Source organism: Peromyscus maniculatus, chromosome 4 (genome assembly GCF_049852395.1).
Source record: "Peromyscus maniculatus bairdii isolate BWxNUB_F1_BW_parent chromosome 4, HU_Pman_BW_mat_3.1, whole genome shotgun sequence".
Lineage (NCBI taxonomy): Eukaryota > Metazoa > Chordata > Mammalia > Rodentia > Cricetidae > Peromyscus > Peromyscus maniculatus.
In genome coordinates, this window is record NC_134855.1 from 81,556,267 (window position 1) to 81,570,884 (window position 14,618).

At 42.1% G+C, this 14,618-nt stretch overlaps 1 protein-coding gene across 1 annotated transcript in view; it reads left to right on the forward strand.

Annotated features, from left to right (window-relative positions):
• The first annotated feature begins 1,111 nt into the window (after window positions 1–1,111).
• The window catches only part of LOC102905556 (uncharacterized), a 206,603-nt gene continuing 193,096 nt past the window's right edge, over window positions 1,112–14,618 (forward strand). Inside the window, exons 1-2 of the mRNA XM_042275850.2 lie at window positions 1,112–1,420; window positions 2,479–2,904. Coding sequence (XP_042131784.1) covers window positions 2,885–2,904 — 20 coding nt within the window. The 5' untranslated portion in view covers window positions 1,112–1,420; window positions 2,479–2,884. The remainder of the gene's footprint in view (window positions 1,421–2,478; window positions 2,905–14,618) is intronic.

Below are 14,618 nucleotides of genomic sequence, written 5' to 3' on the forward strand. Positions count from 1 at the left end.
AGGCAGAGAAAAGAAATCTGGGAAGAAAAGCTCAGACATGAGAAAAGACAGAGAGGAAGATATCAGGCCAGACACTGAGCTACACAGCAAGCTGTGGAATAAGAAGTAAACAAAGGTATATAGAAAGAGAAAGATAAAAGTCCAGAGGAAAAGATAGATGGGATAATTGAAGAAAGGCTGGCTAGAAATAAACCAAGCTAAGGTTGAGAATTTATAAGTAAGAATAAGCCTCTGTATGTGATTGTTTGGAAGCTGAGTAGCAGCAACCCCCTCCCGCCCCCAAGAGTAAAGAGTGAATAAAAACCAACTACACATATGGAGTTTTCTTTTAATGTAGTAAAGCTAGTCATTTGGGCAAGAAACTGCCCTTGCCTTGACTGCTGACTGTATGCTTTCCAAATTGGATAAGCAGGACACAAAAGAAAGTGACTGTCAAACTTTGCCAAGACAAGGTAGGACAGTCCTTCAAAATCCCAGCTTCACAAAACATCTGTCAGATATTCTAGGTCTGTAGGCCAAAGATGGATGCCCCAATGTTGCAGAGGAACCTTGGGTGACTGTCTAGGCAGCCAGCTGTTTTTGTCATTTCTGTAGTTTTGGAAGTTGCTTGCTCTGTACTTCCTTTTTACTCAGGTAATAATATATCCTTGGATCTCTGATGGGGTTGAAGACTAGATAGTTATAGTTACAGTTTTCCTTAGTTATGATAGAAGTAAATTAGATATAAAACTTTGAACACACCAAGATAGGATAGCTAATACAAATTTGGATTGCCAAATACAAATGGACTGGGCATTGTGAATGTAATTCTTACCTGACAACTATTTTTATTGTATATACTTTTACTGTGTTAGAGTTAAAGCCTTTCCTTTTTAATTAGATGAAAAGGGGAAAATGTTGTGGAGTAAACTTTTTGTACACTGTAAAGATATGTCTCTGTCTAAGGTGCCTTCTGATTGGTTTAGTAGAGAACTGAATGGCCAGTAGCTAGGCAGGGGAGAGTCACTTCTTATATGACCCTATATTTCACCATTATGACACCACAGTAACTCAGACTAAATCCTTGATGGCAGGTAGAATAATGGCCCTCACAGATGTCCAACCTGGTCCCTAAAAGCTAGGGATAGGAACTAGATAGATACAGATTCTAAGATGGTTGATTGGGGTGGGCTCAAAATGGATCAAAGTCCTGATAAGAAAACAGGGAGGTAGGAGAGTGCTGTGGGATGGTCTATATGTCAAATTACTCTGATTGGTCAAAAAATAAAACACTGATTGGCCAGTGGCTAGGCAGGAAGTATAGGCGGGACTAACAGAGAGGAGAAAAGAAAAGAACAGGAAGGCAGAAGGAGTCACTGCCAGCCGCCGCCATGACAAGCAGCATGTGAAGATGCCAGTAGGCCACCAGCCACGTGGCAAGGTATAGATTTATGGAAATGGGTTAATTTAAGCTATAAGAACAGTTAGCAAGAAGCCTGCCACAGCCATACAGTTTGTAAGCAATATAAGTCTCTGTTTACTTGGTTGGGTCTGAGCGGCTGTGGGACTGGCGGGTGACAAAGATTTGTCCTGACTGTGGGTAAGGCAGGAAAACTCTACCTACAGGAGAGTCAGACTCCAAGAAGGACATATAACAGAAAAAATAGTGCTGGGTGATGTGGGACCTTGAGGTAAAGGGTGGGAAGCCAGACAAAGCCCCAGAACACATTCTCCCTCAGAGCTTCTGGGAAAACCCCAGCCTGCTTGCCTTCAGCCCAGTGAGAAACATTTTGGACTGCTGATATCTGAAACTACATGATACATTTTTGACTTGTTTTAAGCCACACGGTTATTTGTTGTGGTGGTAACAGGAAACTCACATCCCTTGGGGATTTGGCTCATTTCTCTTTAACACCCAAAACAATTACTGGCCTGTATTATGTGCTGAATAATATGTGATAAGCTGCTTTTTTTTTTTGAAAGATTACACTATTTTCCACACAGCAGTCTGTTTTCCTCATTCCCACTCCCAAAGCTAGTCTCTGAGTTTTTTTTACTCAGAAGAGATATGGTAAGAGTAAGTGTTAATGTAGTCTCTCTTTGGAGATTTTAGACACTTTGGGGTATAATTATTTGCCATGTAACTATGTTTGGGCCAATGAAAGATCACATATATATGACACAGATTTTCTAAGTTTTTAATGAGGCTAAAAACTTCCTGTTGCCTAATGATGTCATAGACATTGTAATGTCACAGCAAAGTACATTGCTTTTGTATTCTTGATAATGTTGGTGTGAACGGAGCTACTATGCTTCAAACTGTATAAAAACTACTATGTACAACTGTGTACAGTACTTAGTACTTGATAATGATCATAAAATGACAGTGTTGATGGGTTATGTAACTTACTATGCTTTATAATTAAGCTATTTTATAACATATTCCTTATGCTTATAAACTGATATTGAATAAAACAGTATGCTGTGTTTTGCCAGCAGGACTTCTATATTATGTTCACCACATCTCATGAGGATCAAGAAGTCATATTGAGTGATTGACTGCACTGTTTATGTAAGGATGCTGTCTAGGACATTCCCTAGTCACCAAGTTGCCTAGCATGGTTCTCAACAAGTATCTGTGATCTCAAGCAATGGGTGACTGTACTTCTTTGCACTGAATGGAAAACAGAGGAAATGCCTCTTTTAAACCACCAAGATTTCAACAGAAAGATTTCTCCTGAAGACCTGAAGAAGACTCCTTCAGGCAGATGGAGATGGGAAGAGAAAAATGGAGCTCAGAAAAGAAAATGTCATGACTCAGAAGCAGGAAGTGGACAAAGGGCTGTGTGATGTCTTAGGAAGTCAATGACATGTGACAAGAAAGTGGAAGGGGAACTATGGGTGTATGGAAGGGACCAAGTGGAGGTAAGGGGCATGAGGAGGTGAGTAGTTGGTTGTTTTACTCTTGGGGGGCCTGATACCCACCTCCCAAATAAATCACACTTGGAAAGCTTATTCTTACTTATGAATGCCCGACCTTACCTTGGCTTATTTCTCGCCAGCTTTTTTTTTTTTTTAAAAAAACTTCAATTATCTCATCTACCTTTTACCTCTGGGCTTTTTCCTTTTCTTACCTCTGTAATCTTATTTTCATTCCTACTCCATGGCTGGCTGGGTGGCTGTGTGGTTGACCCATTCTTTTTTTGCTCCTTGATCTCACTTGCTTTCCAAACCCTCTTTTTCTCCATTTATTCTCTCTGCCTGCCAGCCCTGCCTATTCTTTCTTCTGCCTTGCTATTGGCTGTTCAGCTCTTTATTAGACCATCAGGTGTTTTAGACAGGCACAGTAACACAGCTTCACAGAGTTAAACAAATGCAACATTAAAAAAAATGCAGCACATCTTTGCATCATTAAATGAATGTTCCACAGCATAAACAAATGTAGCACATCCTAAAATAATATTCTATAACAGAGGTGACTCGACAAAAACAAGTACTATTTGAAAATGCCATAATGAAAGCTAATGCTGTGTTGTCTGCCCATTTTCCTGAAAATTTCACAATTTCATTTTTCTTTATAAGGGAATAAAAATTCCATGGTATATATGTACTATGTTTTCATTATCTCTTGATGGGCATCTAGACTGACTCATCCTATTGTGCTTAGAACAACAATAAACATGGATAGGAAAGTGCCAGTTCTTTGAGTATATGCTCAGGGCTGAAACAGTTGGATCATATGGAAGGTCAGCTTTTTATTGTGAGAACTCTTTGTACTGATTTCCATAGTGGCTGTACTAGTTTACACTCCCCGTAGGCAATGATTAAGGTATGTGCCTCCATGCCCATCTTTGCCAGCATTTCTGGTCTCTTTTGGTGATGATAACTACTCTAACGAGGGTGAGATGGAAACGCAAAGCGGTTCTAATTTGCGTTTCCAAAATGGCTAAGGACACTTTAAATAATGCTTACTCGTCATTTGTGTTTCTTCTTTTAAGAATTGTTCGTTCATTAGCCCATGTGTTGATTGGCAGTTTTTGTTTTCCTGTGTTTTATTTTTACGGTTCTTTATATATTCTAGATAGGAGCCCTGTCAAAGTTTCCACACCACTCTGGAGGCGGTCTGTCTGCTCGGTTGCTTGCTGCCTCGCTGTAAAACTTTTATGCCGTCCAGTGTTTGTTATGAAATTCATGGTTGATTACTCTCTTTCCTAATATGGGTGTGTCCCTCTTTATCTCTTCTGACTGATTTTGACTTGAGGTCTAGCTTATCGAGTGTAAGGATTGCTATGTCTCTTTATTTAAGGTCTGTTTCCTCGCAGTTAATATCTGCTCTTTGACATGCAGATTTGGGGCATCTTTACTAGTTAAGTGTGTTTCTCTGAGACAAGTGTATTTCCTGCCTTTTTTTGTGTGTGTGTTTAAATTTCTGTTTTATGCGTGAGTGTTTTACCTCACTGTATGTGTGTGTACCATGTGTGTATCTGGGCCTGGGTCTGCAAAGGACAGCATTAGAACTGGAGTCACAGATGGTTGTGAACTGTCATGTGGATGCCAGGAACTGAACCTAGGTCCTCTGCAAGCACAGGAAAGGCTCTTAACTGTTGAGCCTGTGTTGCAGCCTTGTTCTTGGGTTGGTTGGTTTGTGTTTTGTTCTAACTCAGTGAGATAGTCTGTGTCTTTAATAGTGACGTGAGTGCATTTTACCGTTAAGGTCACTATTGAAAGAGACTGTCTCCTATGGCCTTGTCAGGAGATTGCTGGATTGATGCTGCTGCCTTTCCCCACCCCCTATTTGTTTGGGGTCTTTTCAGGTTTGCTATGTTGGATATCATTGATTCTTTCCCAGCTCATCTTTCTTTATCTGTTCCTTTCTGAATACACTGTGGAGTGTGTTCTTTCAAATGTTCACTTAGGTACATTCTTTTCTTCTTTCTCCCTTGATAATATTCCCTTAAAAATTTTCTGGATTGGTTATCATAAATTGCTGAAATTTGGGTTTATCTTTAAATAATCCTTATTTCTTCATCAACCCTGAAAGATAGCTTTGCTGGGTATAGCTATTTTAGTTGGAAGTAATTTACTTTCAGGGCTTCAAATACATAATTCCATGATTTTTCTGGCATTAAACATTGCTGATGGAAGCTCTTAAGTTAATCTGATAGTCCTGTCTCTTTGTGTGAGTTGGCATTTTTTCCTTCACAGATTTTAATTTTTTAAATTTATGTTTTGTTTTTCACATTTATGATGTCTCATGAAGATATTCTTCTTTGGTAATGTTTAAGATTCTAAATGTTTGTGTTTGAATGTCAACCTATTTCTCTAGGTTTGGGAAATTTTCTGTTATGATTTCATTAAGTAATTTGGCTATTCCTCTTGGTTTTTATCTCAGCTCCTTCTACCCAAATGAATTCCAAAGTGTTGATCTTGAATGTATCCTAGGCTTCTCGGAAGTATTGATGATATTCACATTTTGTATATATCTGACTATATTATTGTCTTGACTTGGTCCTCCATTTCTGAAATTGGTTCTCCTGCATGGCTTCCTCTGTTGGTGATGCTTTCTGGTATAGTTTTATTCTATTGATGATTTCTTTCATCTACAGAATTTCTGTTTTGTTATTTTTCAGTGTTTCTACTTCCTTGCATAATTTCTCTTTTTTTTGGGGGGGGGTGTTTCCTCTTCCCTTTTACAATTGCTCCATTCACTTGGGAAATTGTCTAGCTGAGGTTTTGAATGTATTTTCTTTGTTTATATGCTTATTTAGTCATTAATTCTCTTTAAAAGCAGTATTCTGAATTCTTCCTTGGACATTTCAGCTATTTTCTGTGGCTTTGGTTTCCATCTTAGGGGAGTTAGGGTGCTATAGAGATGGTAGATTCCCATCATCTTTGTGTTTTTGTTATTTTCTACAAAAATCTGTTGGGATAAGGATGAATGGGTCTTCCGGACTTAACTGCCTGTTTTTCTACCTCTGATTGGCTATTTGTCCTGTTTTCTGTTGGTCTTTCCAGAGCGATGTCTTCATTGGGAAATTTGCTTCTCCCCAGCTATTAAGGGGAGAAGATGAAACGATGCTTCCCACTTCTTCATAGCAGCCCATGTTTCCCCTAGTTGTAGGAGGCCCTTTGTCTCCCTGTGTCCTGTTATGGTTTAGAGCCTGGCATTGGGACACTGGTTGGAGAAGGTGTGGTTTATATATTCTTCAGAGCAAATGGTGTCAGCAGTTAAGTAGAGAAACAAAGAAGGAACAGGGAAAGGAGGGAAGAGTGGTCCCGTGTGGGCGAGAAGGAAGGGCTAAAGGCTGGAGGTGGGAGAGGTAGGAAGATAACTACAGATGTGGAAGAGAAGGTCTTCATAGGTGTAGAAAGCTGGAGGGCAGTCATGGAGGTCTATTCTTTTGAGATAGAGATTAAAGCACTGTGTCTTAACCATAAATGCACAAAATCGTAAGTAGTTATAAAAAAAAGAAAGAAAAACTAAACTACTAAAACATTAGACAAAAAGACTAAACATTTGAAAATACATAGAATAAAAATATACATGCAAACCCATCCAACCAACAAACAAAAAGGGTTGGTAACCTGCCAAACAATATATCAGTTTAATTTTTTTTTTTTTTACCTTAGTGGGATGTCGAGGTTCCTCTTTCGCCAGGGTTGTTATTTGTATTAGTTTTAACAGGAGGGGGAGAGATTGCCATTCAGCCAGGTTAAGCCTGCAGGTCATTTGAAATTAGGATTTTGCATGCTTAAACCTTCTGCAGGAGTTTCCTGGCTGGACTCCCTGCCCTCTTGGCCACATGCAGACCAGCTCCCTGTGAGTGAGGGACTGAACCTTCCGGAGGCAACTCTTGCTGTGGTCCACATTTTAAATGGATGCAAAATCCTGCGCATCTGAGAGCCTTCTTGTGCTGGTGGGGAGCTGGATTCTACCCTACTGTGCTCCCTTTCAGCAACCCAGGGATGGTGGGGACGGGGTTGCTATCTCTAGCTGGAAAGCTAGTGTTAGGTATTCGCAGCCTTAATTCTGGAGTCACTACTCATGCGCTTGTTCTGGTGTTTTCAGTAGTAAAGGGTTCCCTCTGAGACCGCAGGAGTAGCACCTGTGTGAAGTTCGGTCCCAGAGTTTCGTGGCCAAGGGGTGGCTGAGGTGATGCCTCCTGGGCTCAGGATGGCTGCTGCTACGAAGACATGGACAGTGTATCTGGGGTGCTGGTGTGTGAGTCTGTCACCTTGGCTAAGGCTGGTTGTCCCCAGGATAGGGGTTCCTTAAAGGAAGAACTTTCTTAGGTGTGGCTTTGTGGCCCATTCGCTATGAGAGATACATCCAAGGTTGCTCCGGAGAGCTCTTAAGCCCGCTGGCAATGTCCCAGGTGGCGGAAGCGATGGGTGCCAAGTTACACGACAGAGGACGGTCACTGACACAAGTGTTTTGTCGGTGAGGGTGGTCATGGTGAAGCAGCTTGGCCGGGCAGTACAGTGATCCCCGGCCCTCTGTTAGGCTCAGTGTAATCCACTCCCTCACATTTGGTTTCTAACCATCATTTTATCTGCAAATCCTGATTTTTGATAAAAATTATTAAAATTCATATATACAGACTATTATGGTTTGAGGTCCTGCCTCTGCTTTACTCTGTGTGACGGTGTGTGTGGGTTTGTAAGGTTTTTATTAGTAGTGTGTGTGTGTGTGTGTGTGTGTGTGTGTGTGTGTGTGTGCAGGTCAGAGGTCAACTTTACAGGATCTGTTCTCTCCTTCCACCTCTGCAGAGGTCAAACTCGGGTCATCAGGTCTGCATCAGTGGGCTGCAAGCTCCTTCACCCTCTGGGCCATCTCTCAGGTCTACAGTTCGGTTTTCTTTTTTTCAAACTTTTTATCCCCTGGACTTGAACTACTACTCTTTGCTGTAGTAACTGGTGCTCACAGAAAAGACAGGCTGTTAGTAAAAGTGCCCCTATGGAGTCAAGCAGGTATATAAGTGTGAGGTCTCATGTAGATTCTTCTCTAGGTGCTGGCAACAGCAGTACAGAAATACAAAAAAAAATTTTTTTTTTAAAAAAGCTGACAAATTCACCAAGGCAGAAGGCAGATTTTTTTGTTTGTTTTCCCAATGGCCAGGGAACAAGAAAGCCTGGGACTGGTTGCTTAATATGTATAGATTTCCTTTAGTGTTGATGGCATGGCTTTGGATGTAGATGAAGCTGAAGGTTTTCTAAGTTGCCAGCTAACTGAAAGCCTGCTACACGCTGCACTTTCTTAACTGTGCCCGTAGTTATGTGTGGTGCTAGGGAAGGAACCCAGGAACTTGCTAATGTTGGGCAGACACACTACCACTGAGCAACACCCCCCAACCCCAATTATACTCTTTTGATTGCTTAATTTTACATTATAGAGATTTTACTTCAACAAAAGAAATCCAAAAGACTGAGTGGAAACAGGGTAGAGCTGGGAGACCAGTGAAGAGGTTCTTACAATAACCCAGCTGAGGGGCAGAGGTAGTGTGGGCAGCCAGTGGCAGGGATGGTGATGAGGTGGAGTCTAGAGACAGCTTAAAACAGAGGAAGAGGTCCCTCTGTATCCTTTCTGAGGCTCAGAGGCCCAAAGCGCTCTGTTCCCGTTGGAGCCCTGGAGGTTACTCTCAGCTTTGATAGGACTTGCTTTGGGAAACCTGGGAGTTCCCCATCTTAAGGCCAATGTTGAGGTTGAGGACGGCCACACTGACCAGAGTGCTGTGGGCCATAGACTTTACGCCTGGAACAGTGCTGGAAGTCACATTATCCCCGATGAAGGATTACAGCCCACTTAAGAGTGGATAGTTTGCTAAATCTCTCTATAAACTGTTTTCTTCCCTCCTGTCAATAAACATTGCTTTTTCAAGAGACCTAGAGGCATTTAACAGGTCTTAATTGTTCACAACAGTGACTAAGACCCACTTGGTCAAGCTTTCCCATACTTAGCAGCTGTCCAAAAAGTGAGAAATTTATGATTCGAGAGCAATTTCATTTTTTTTGCCTGAACCACACAATAATTTGTGGGAATTAGCTACCTGATAAGATAAGGGCGCGCGGGGTGGGGAGATGTGGCTGGGGGAGGGAGGAGAGGGCATTCAATGCCCTTCAGTGTTCCAAGGAGGGCTGTGGAATTCTTGGAGCTGCTCTAGACACACTGCAGGGACCATTAAAGGATTAGCCGGCCCCGCCAGAGCGGTTATGCGCTGTGAGGTTAGTAAATCACGGGGCCAGGTCATTATCCTGGGAATTAGCTCAAGCTGTATCCGAAGAGACACCAGCTATCAATCGGAGTCACAAGAGAGAGGCCAAAACCCGAGGCTGAACTCGGGTCTCTGCAGGCCCGAGACTTCCAGGTCACAGGCAACAGAGTCTTGTTTTCCTCTTGTTTTGGCACTGATACCTCCAGGATCTTAACTGCCCTGTCTTTATCAGCACATTTTTTTGTGGGGGCCAGCCACTGAAAGTTTGTTCCTCTTCACCAAACTGCATTCACTTCGTGCCTGGTTCCCTGAGAGGAACAAATTGCCCAAACAAGATGACAAGCATTTGCTGGATAAAAAGAAAATTTTCTTCTCTGGCATTTGTCAACATGGAGGTTGTGATTTTTTTTTTTCCTTTTCGTTTTCTTTGTGTGTGGTTTTCCTTTTCTATTTGGTAGAGGTAGAAAGGAGGAGTGTTATTTCACTGAAGCATAAAACTATTTTTAAAAAAAACCAACAACTGATACATCTGGCCTATGGAATATAGAGGTTCTTGACAAAGGCAATAAGTGGAAATAAAAAATGCATTTGAATTGCTCATGTTTCACTCCCAGATGCCCAGGCAAACGGCAGCAAACCTTTCCCCCACGACCTTCTTTGAGACATTTATTAATTATGCTGCCGAGTGAGGCTCCATTTGAGAAATCTATCTGTAAGTCCTCCTGGAGTTTGACTGCCATCTGAAAGAGCGATTCTGCAGAAAAAGGATTTTGTGTTCCTGGTTTTAGGGCTCCTAGGCCCCTAATGCTCCATTGCAGGGGGAGTGTTAACAGATGAGGTGGAAGTGTTCAGCTTGATTCAATCAAGTGACCTGCTACCAAGCCAAGGTCCTGAGGGCCTCAGGACCAGCAGCCTGCCTGATAAATGAAATGATGAACAGGTCCGCAGGGAGGGGGAGTTGAGTCTGGTGGTTAAGAGTCAGGACCTCCACAGTCCCACAGCCAGAATGAAATCCACTTTTCGTCTACAATTGTGCACGAGTCACTTGATGTCTTGAGCCTCCAATCCCACAGCCATAAACGAGAACAATATTGGTCTTTTCTCTTCAGGGTGGCAGTGTGGTTTGATCCTGAAATGTCCCTCATAGGCTCAGGTATTGAATGGCAGGTCTCTAGCTTGTAGTGCTAGTGTGAGAGTGCATGGATGTGTGTGTGTGTGTGTGTGTGTGTGTGTGTGTGTGTGTGTACAAATGTGTGTGGATTCATGGTGGAGTCAGGTGTTGTTACTCAGGCGCCATCCATCCACTTCTATTTTTCCAGGCAGGGTCACTAGCCTGGAGCTCAATAGGTAGGCTACACTGTCTGACTAGTCAGCCTGTGGATCTCTATTCTCCAGGGTTGGGGTTATAGCTTTCACCATTATGTCTGGCTTTTTTAGATGGCCTTTGGAGATTGAACTCAGGGTCTCAAGCTCAGATGTCAAGCATCTCACTGACTGAGCCATCTCTCAAGTCCCTGGGGTACCATTTTGAAGGCTGTGGAATGTTTAGGAGATAGGACCTGACTGACCAAAGTAAATCACTAGAGGTAGGAGTTGGAAGGTTCTGCCTTTTCCTAGTTCCAAATTCCCTCTTTTGCTTTCTGATCCTCTAGGGTGTGAACAAGCCACTGCATCCTCTTGCCTCCATGAAGTAAGCTATTCTCACTATGCTTCCCCTCCATGATGAACTGAAATCTTTTTGAAAGCAGGAGCTCAATAAACCTTCCTGTCAGAAGGTGACTCCAGTTTGTGGGGGTCAGAAGGAAGAGGGTTGTAAAGCCTTGTAGAAGAACCTGGCACAGGGCCAGGCAGCATCAAGAGCATACCAGTTGGTTACTGTTATTTTTGTTTTCATCAAAAGAGTGTTTCCTTTCCTTTGTCTAGGATAAACCCTGAATTCTGCCTAGGGACAGCTTCCTGTTTACTGGTGGACGGTGTTTTGTTATGTCACTTACCTGCTCTTGTCCAGGATGGGAATGAGTATGGGACTTGGGCTCAGAAGACCTAATTTCAAGTGTCTTCTCCTCCATGATGCACGGGCTTGGAGAAATTTCCTTGTCTTCTTTAACTGCCAAGTGAAGACATTGATCAGGACCTTACTAATGCATCAGGAAGATCAAATGAGATGAGTGATTTATGACAAGGGAGGCTGTCCCTAGTAGACTGAGAAGGACTCCATGAATTCATACTGGCTTGGATCCCAAGAAACTCATCATAAGTTTGAAACCCTAAGTTGAAAAGACATTTAATACACCCAATCTTCCAAACATTGTAGCTTCTCTATACACAGTACAATGCAGGAAACAGTTGTTTCCATTCATGATCACGTGACTTCCTAGAGCCCAGATTCACCAGAAAGGATCACACTTCATGTTGCTAGCCTTGGAAAAGATTGAAACTCAAAATGTGGTTTCTACAGAGCAGGTATTGCTTTTGTGGGATCATTAAGTCAAACCCCCACAAGTCTAAGGCTTTCTGTGTAAGGTAATGAGAGTCACAGCTTGTAACAATGAAGTCACATGGACTATCGATGTCATGAATTGTTCCATACCACCTGACAGACTTGGACCCAAGGAGGAACTAGGAACAAAAGATGGGAAAGATAAGAATGTTCTTAACCATTCAATGCCTTTTGCTTTCTAATGGTGAGAGAAATGTATAACCCCCACTCACAAACATCAGCTAGATTTCCACAGATTATCCTTGTAGAACAGCATATCTTTTCATGTCATTGAAGTCTCACTAATAATAGTAAACACCATTGCTTCCTTCTGTCTCTCTTATAATAGCAATTTTGAAGAGTAAGGATTAATCTACAAACACTTGGATCTCACGAGGATGGACCAAGTCTGCAGTGGATGGATGGTCCCCCAAAGCTAGGGGGAAACAGAGCAGTGGCTGGGCCCAGGCCTGGTCTCAGCTCATCTCAAACTTTCAGACATCCTTGTTAAATTGCTAATGTGAGATATTAGTCTAATGAGGTCTTTTATGAAACTGCTTTTAAATGCTAAGTACCTTGAGCATAGCAACTCACGATAGCTCAATAGCCTGGTCAGTAGATCTCATTGTCCCTCTCTCTGCTCTGTGAAGTTTATAGCAGCTTTGGATCAGAAGGGAAAGTAAGGAAGCTGGCAAAGACAACCCAGGATGTAACTCAGAAGAGAAATAGTTTCTTTTTTTCCTATCACAGTTGAGCTCTTACATAATGTACCACGTAATGTGTTAAGCTGTATATTTTCTCCCCAAAACCTATCTCTAAGGCAATAAGTGATTTCCAAATGCAAAGTACTTTATTTAGTTCCCTTCCAAGGTTTCCTCACCACCTCAGCAGGGAGCAGCTTTGGGTCAGAAAGGAGGTCATAGTTTGGTGTATTATATACCCAATTTATCTTCCTTCTGTGAGGATTCATGTGCGTATGAACAGAAATACCCAAACATACTTACTTCCCCATGATATAGGCCCAAGTGTGGGACAATCAAGTCTGTGTTTGTCATTACTATTTTCTGTTTCAGCTCGATTTCTTTACGAAAAGGAGTTGATCTGCACTGGTACCGTTACTAGTCTGCAGGCAGATTTTGGTTACAGTGATCCCTGTGGTTGAACTCCCCAGTATGGATTCCAATTTGACACAAAGATCAGAGGAGACCACCTGATATGGACAATTTGGTCTCTTCTCATGGTAGACAAACTCTATCAGAAATATATTTCCAGATTATTTCTGGTCTACCCAGATAATCTGTAAATTCAGCAGCCTTATGTCTACTGAGTCCCTAGCTGTATCTCCCATGTGACATTTTTCTGCCCTTTCTTTTCTATATCCTCCTTAAAGTAACTGGTTTCCATAAAAAAACAAGTGCCCAGAAATGTAAAAAACATCCTCTGATTCAGATGGTGTCATTATTTGTACCTTTTTTTTTTTTTTTTTTTTTTTTTTTTTTTTTTTTTTTTTGGTTTTTCAAGACAGGGTTTCTCCGTGTAGTTTTGGTACCTGTCCTGGATCTCGCACAGTAGACCAGGCTGGCCTCGAACTCATAGAGAGCCACCTGGCTCTGCCTCCTGAGTGCTGGGATTAAAGGCATGAGCCACCACCGCCCAGCTATTTGTAGCTTTTAAAGGTTTAATTCCTTCCTTCCTTCCTTCCTTCCTTCCTTCCTTCCTTCCTTCCTTCCTTCCTTCCTTCCTTCCTTCCTTCCTTCCTTCTCTCTTTTTTTGCTTGTTTGTTTGTTTTCTGAGACAAAGTTTTTCTGTGTAACAGCCTAGGCTGTCCTGGAACTGGATTTGTAGACCAGGCTGGCCTGGAATTCAGAGAGATCATCCTGCCTCTGCCTCCCAAGTGCTGGGATTAAAGGTGTGTGCCACCATGCCCAGCAAGGTTTAATTTCTTAAGAAAATCATTGTCACAAAAAATAACGAGTTTGCTAGGTAAAATAATTCTCAAACTGGAGAGATGGTTCAGTGGTTAAGAGTGTCTGCTGCTCTTACAGAGGACCCTGGTTCAGTTCCTAGCATCCACATGATGGCTCACAACTGCCTGGAACTGCAGTTTTAAGGTGTCCAGCGTTCTCTTCTGGCCTTGCCTGGCTCCTGCACACATGTGATACACTTAAACTCATTCAGGCACACACATATACACATTAAAAAAAAAACCCACAAGTCTTTTAAAAAGTATAAAATATTGAAAAACAGTATAAATAAGAAAGGTATGCACTGTACTTACCCTTTCAGATTGCAAATGTTCGTTTCTATGTAACACTTCAAAGCCAAGAAAAATCGTGCTCTATAGACTGTCTGCTTTTTTTAAAATTTAAAGTACCCAGGATAAAATTCCACAAATATAAATTTTAAAACAGGAAACTGGGGTCCAAGGGTCCCTAGGGGGACCCATGGATGGACTTCGGGAGTTCATGGACCCTGGAATTTTATGTGACTACACATGTGAGCCTTTTCTAAGGTTCATGGCATTCATCAGGGCTCAGAGGACTCCATCACCTCCAAAGCACATAGGCAAAATTCCCCCAACTTTGTGTGCAAGGCTTTGGGGGCTGACAGCTCTGAAATCACAGCCCAAACCTTCAGACAACCTTGGTGGATTGCTATGGTGATATATTAGTCTAATGATGGCATCTATGAAGTTGCCTCTAAACACTAAGAACCTCCGAGCGTAGAAACTCACCCTAACTCAGTGATTTGTTCAGTAGACCACATTGTGCCTCTCTTGGCTCTGTAAATTTTGCAGCAGCTTTGGGCCAAAAGCAGTAAAATCTGACCTGGAGAAATATTTAGAGCAACAGCCTGGCTGGTTATTTCTAGGCTCTCTGGGCCACGAGGCTGTGTGAGCTTCCATTCAAAGCAAATGGGAAGTGGGAGAAAGGGAGAAAAGAGTAAGG